The 5,967-nt window shown below is 41.7% G+C and overlaps 1 protein-coding gene across 2 annotated transcripts in view; it reads left to right on the top strand.

Annotated features, from left to right (window-relative positions):
• Window positions 1-5,967, top strand: part of LOC101858624 (ELKS/Rab6-interacting/CAST family member 1) — a 178,013-nt gene that overhangs the window by 1,488 nt on the left and 170,558 nt on the right. For both annotated transcript variants that reach the window (XM_005096891.3, XM_005096892.2), the window contains exon 2: window positions 4,704-4,743. In XM_005096891.3, the coding sequence (XP_005096948.1) occupies window positions 4,704-4,743 (40 nt within the window). The remainder of the gene's footprint in view (window positions 1-4,703; window positions 4,744-5,967) is intronic.

The following is a 5,967-nucleotide window of genomic DNA, read 5'->3' as shown; positions in this document are numbered from 1 at the left end:
ACGTACACGGTAGCCGGGCACCTAGTCTGAGTGTCTACGTACACGGTAGCCGGGCACCTAGTCTGAGTGTCTACGTACACGGTAGCCGGGCACCTAGTCTGAGTGTCTACGTACACGGTAGCCGGGCACCTAGTCTGAGTGTCTACGTACAAGGTAGCCGGGCACCTAGTCTGAGTGTCTACGTACAAGGTAGCCGGGCACCTAGTCTGAGTGTCTACGTACAAGGTAACCGGGCACCTAGTCTGAGTGTCTACGTACAAGGTAACCGGGCACCTAGTCTGAGTATCTACGTACACGGTAACCGGAATGAAAATAAATCAACATTTGTCCTGTGCTGTCAGTTGCTGGATGCTTGCTGGAAAAAAAAGAAAGTCATACAAGCGTCTTGTCAGGCTCGCCATCGTGACCGGTCAATGAACCCCTGCGTGCGTATCACATTGTGAGTACCAGTTGGGGTCACCAAAGTTCATTTGAAGTCTGTGCGCTGCGAAGTATGGCGCTCCGGAATGGGGATATTTTATTGATTTTTTTTAAAGGTACAGTCGAGGGAGGGGTGGGGTGGAAGGCAACACCGAATGACAAAAACTGAACTTGGAGTTTTGAATTGCTGGGTTACCGTGTACGTGACACTGAGACTACGTGCCCGGTTGCCGGTTACCGTGTATACATAGACGCTCCATTCCAAACGCTCTAAAATCTACTAGATATAGATCTAGAGACTTCACCAATTGAAAGTTATATATTTGAAGGACAAATGAATTGAAAAGTTCAAAAGATCATGGAATGTTTATTGAAAAAAAGTTCAACAAGTTTAGTCATAAGAAACAAAAACAAATTGAAATAATATTTCAATGCAAATTCAGTAAATCATCATGGCACACAAGCATGCATACACAGTCAAGACTTACAACTAGGCTACTCATCATCATACTCATTTATTCCACAATATGACCAGTATCGAAAATCCACACAAGCATGCATCACACACAAAATCAAGCGCTCCCAACGGCTCGTCATCCAATACTAACCAATCTATACTTGCCACACACCTCTAATGATACCACTTAAGACACTTGTTGCACCCCACCCAATCTTGACTTTCAGACCTCTCGTACTTACGCACAGAAGAATTGTAAATGGGCTGATTCTTCCATGTCATGCTCATTACTGTGCCTGAACTGCAACAGGGATTTTCTGCCTTTTCTTTCCTAATCCTTACTATCGTCATTTTGCCTCTACTTCTTTTGTATGTTTATCACACTCTTGAGTCCCGCTATTTCTGTGGTGCCTTGATAGTCGAAGCAGACTTTGTGCTGTTGAAGCTGGAGAGGTGAGCAGAGTAAGCCTGATATCCTGTAAGGACTTCTCTGTTGACATCCACCCCTTAGTGCTCATATGACCTTATGCAGTTGTGAGCGCTGTAAAACACTTACCAAAACCATACCAAAACATATACATATGTACAACACTACAGTGGAAACCTGATATAACAGGGGTGGTGGGACCAGAGAAAAAGTCCCAGTCCTGTTATGTCAGATCCCTGTTAAATAAGAAAACCAAGGGAAGTAATCATTGGTGGACTAATCCAGGTGTATTAGGAATAGATCGAAGTCTGCAGCACACCGCTGCCCTCTCTTGCTTCACCCTCTGCATGTGCTAGCAGTGGCGTGACTTACGAAAGCTTGCTCCATCACTGTCTCTCTCTCTCTCTCTCTCTCTCTCTCTCTCTCTCTCTCTCTCTCTCTCTCTCTCTCTCTCTCTCTCTCTCTCTCTCTCTTACTTTTTAGACGAACCTTTGTCCCTGCTATAACCGATTGGGCCGTTTTCCCTTCTAATTTATCCCTAAGACTGCAAACACAGTGGATCCGGCGGGCGGGCGTTTTCTGCACGAATCGTGAGTTGACCTTTATGGCCCAACGCCTCGTTAACGGAAAGTACAGTACGTCTTCTTTATTGCTGCCAAAATATGTGTTTGCGCCACAGTGGTTACCTGGCGTCTGTTTCACGTCTGCCCCTTTCCGATTGTGAAAAATTCTTGCCCTTGTTTCGCTAAAATCATTGACCCTTGTGAAAGAAGAGGTGCAAAAGCGGCTAGCTCTATTTGACAAGACAAACGACAATTATTGCAACAGAGCGTATATTTGAATAAGCAATGGACTGAGATTGGAGAAAAGATAAATTTGGATGGTAAGTGGCATTGTTTTTAATACTTTTTCATTCTGTCTGTCTGTCTGCCTGTCTGTCACCCAATCACTCTCTCTCTCTCTCTCTCTCTCTCTCTCTCTCTCTCTCTCTCTCTCTCTCTCTCTCTCTCTTTCTCTCTCTCTCTCTCTCAGGGGCGAAGGCTGACTTGTTTGACAGGGTAATCAAAGTGAAATGGGACCAGATATGGCCTGTAGATATCACACAAGAATCTTACTCGAGGCGGCGACTCTGAGTTGTGAATGAAAACAAATCCGGAATTCATATTGTAGGTTCAACCGCCAAAATAATCGGGAAAGTATCTTATTAAATATCAGTTCCCACTAAAATTAAACTTAACTTTAGATGTGAATACATAAACACAAAGCAAAGAAGCAGAGATGTCAGTACTAGATCTATATGTTATAGATCTACCAGTGAGTCTAACTCTTTGGTAGAACATGACAATTATTATTTTTTTAATTTCACATTTGGCTTTTTTTGTTAGCCTTTCGCGGCCAGGAGCTGGTGTCATAATCGAGGTCACGATCTGATTATAGGACGGTAAAAAGTCGAGGAAAAAAAACAAGCACAAGCAGCAGTCAAGAGATTATTAAGAGTTAGTTCCCCTCACATTTGTGAGGTAGACTCGACCAGTGTTAGTTAGCTTACTTAATCAGGGCTTGTGATTGATTTTAACTGTGGCCCCAAAGGGGTGAACAGGGTATATGTGGCAATGAAACAGCTTTGACTGCCATGCACATGTTCCCTTCAACTTTATTCCAGCCTCACTTTAAGCTTACTTAATCACAAAGCTTGCGACTGCTTATGGAGTGGCCCGAGAGGGGTGAGGAGGCTATTTCTGTGGCCGTGAAACCGTTTTGAATGTTAGGCATACTGTTCGTTGTTGGTTACGAACGTCTTTTTACATTTAATTTATGAGGTTTACGTTTAAGGATGAATTTGACAGCAACAATGACAATGTTTCAAAATTAGAAAGGGAAGCAGTGATTATTTGATTATATAGACGCTTCGCCCCTGCTCTCTCTCTCTCGCTCTCTCTCTCTCTCTCTCTCTCTCTCTCTCTCTCTCTCTCTCTCTCTCTCTCTCTCGACTGGGGCATCACGTACACTAGGCTACACCCCTCTCCTTTGTTTTAGTCGTAACACGCGTGATACCATGGCCCACTGTGTTTGTACCTCACCGAACAAAAACGAACCGAGCAGAAAACGCCCGCCCGCCGGATCCACTGTGTTTGCAGTCTTAGGGTTGTTCAAAGTACCCAGAATTCTCGAACAGCCTTTCTCAAGACCATTCCACCCTTGACAGCCTTTGTAATGTTTTATTTATGGCACTCGCAACACAATAATGCCATATAAGTGCCTAGATTAGAGGTGTTATAAGAGAGCAACAAACGCAAAAAGAAGGAGAGAAGGACGATAAACATTTAATAGGAAAGAAGGAACAAACCACTCCAGGGCACCTTCCAACATCCACTATTTGAGTTAGTGCCCTGAAATCAATATTATGCCTTACATATAGATCTAGAGTAGATCTAGATCTAGGCTAAATATTAACAAAGTGTAGATAAACAAGACATATTAATTTTGGCTTTATACATTGGCCTATTTGGTAATACATTGTATTTCGTTCCTAGAAATAAAATAAGGGAATTCCTAAAACTAGCATGAATGTGTAATCGCTGAGAGCCCTTAACTATGGCTACACGTTGGCTTATTTGTCCATAATTCGTTTCTAGAAATAAAATAAGCATGGCTGGACGACGATTCTGGTCCAATTTTTATGGTTTGGTCCACCCGCCCAACCCAATCCATATCGGTTTGCTCTATCCGCCCATCCCGGGCGGGATGGCCAAACCCTTTCCCAAAACAGTCCGTGCTGTCCGCCCACCCCTTCAATCTGCCCAACGGGGCAACCACTGTCACGGGGATCCCTGGAATGCATGACTCATGCTTTTCTATAGCCCAAAATAACATTCATTTGCATATTTAGCAATTCACGCATGCGCTACCTGCTAGAGCTTGCCACGTGATAATAACAGTGTGAGATAACAAAATGGCAGACTTACCAGGAGTAGAAAGTCGTCTCAGCTCTGGTTCGCAAAATAACGGCAAAATCAGCCGAGGATTCACCGGCAAGATACCGGACTTAATGAAATGATTGAAATTATTCATTATTCAATGAATGCAATCAACGAAACGAAAAATAGGGTCATTAATATTCATTATTTTGATGTCGGGCGGGTTGTCTAGATTGTGTATACCAACAATAATCGGGAACATACTGATTTGCACAGTTCAGTTTCTTCACCCTCCCCCATGTTTTTACATTATAGGTTTTTTCTTTTACCCTGCACGCACCAAATGAACGACTTGGTGTCCATTTGTTTCTCTTTTTCTCTTGTCCATTTGTTTCTCTTTTTCTCTTGTCCATTTGTTTTTCTTTTTCTCTACTGAAATTGACATTCCATTTTATCATCAGTTATTCTTTTATGTTTTAAGAAAACAACGAGAAGAAAAAGCGAGCGCCGGGCAATCAAAGGTAAGTGAGCGACACCTCCCTGTATTTGGTTGTCTCTCTTAGGCCGGTGCCACACTACAACGCTTTAGTTGATGAACTGAATAGTTGAAACTATGTTGTCGAGTTGAGGTACTCTGAGCCCTACATCACCATGATTCAACAGTTGGTCAATATTGTCCAATCGTAGTACATTTTTTTGTCATTGCAACATGGACGCGACAGAGGTTGCTAGTGTTTGTTGTGCTTTGATATTTTCCATTCGGAAAAAGAAGTATCGAAAGGAATTTTGGGTTCATCCTAGCTATTTTATAAACTTATTTGAATTTGGTCAACAACAAAAAGTTGTAGTGCGGTACCGGTCTTAATCACCTGAGAGCAATGAATTGCAATTTGATTTATTATTCTTTCTCTATTCATTGTTTTCAACCCTCATATGAACAAACAAAATGAATAAGCTAACAAAAGCAAAGACAATAACAACAGTTACAGTTTCAACAACACCCGCTTTTATTCGAAAAAAGAAAACGTGAAAAAAATCCAAAACAACAGCCTGCAGCTAAAATTTCTGTCTACTGCGAGGGAGAGGTACATTGTTATTTGGGTCAAATTTTATTTGAAACTCTTATTCTTAAAAAAAATAATCTCTCACAAAATGTCATGACAACCAGGATTTAGCCCCACGGAGAGTAAGCACCCCATATTTTGTATCACACCTATAAATTTGTGCTCCTTCTTTCTTTTGTTCATTTTCCGAATACTCGAGGAGCATTTTGACTCATGAGACTGTAACTCATTCGTGTGTCAAGTAGGGCGATACAATTAGAGAAACATAATTAAAATCCACCTTTTTTGTATATTATTATATTCTCTTCAAAGTATAATCCTTTGTTTGTTGTCAGATTCGACTTACTTTGAATTGATTTTTCTTGCTTTTTCTCCTCTTTTAGTTGGCGTTTATGTTTCTTGTAATTCTTGTTTCGGGCACTACTAGGGCCGACTTGTTAATTTTTCCTATGTTGCTTCTATCTGTCCATTTAGCGTTTTCTCCTACGCTAAATGATGATTATCGTGTCCACATGCTTTCTTTACTTAAACAGCAGATCAAAATGCTGTTGTCGTCATTGTTGCTTTCATCTTACCACGAATTATAAATAGCCCTTGATTTGAACGAAACCTGATGAAGGAGACGCATCCTCCTCTTCATCTTTCTCTTCCTCCTCCTCCTCCTCCTCCTCCTCCTCCTCC

The sequence above is a fragment of the Aplysia californica genome, unplaced genomic scaffold (assembly GCF_000002075.1).
Source record: "Aplysia californica isolate F4 #8 unplaced genomic scaffold, AplCal3.0 scaffold00141, whole genome shotgun sequence".
NCBI classification, from domain to species: Eukaryota; Metazoa; Mollusca; class Gastropoda; order Aplysiida; family Aplysiidae; genus Aplysia; species Aplysia californica.
This window is presented reverse-complemented; position numbering and strand designations above follow the sequence as displayed.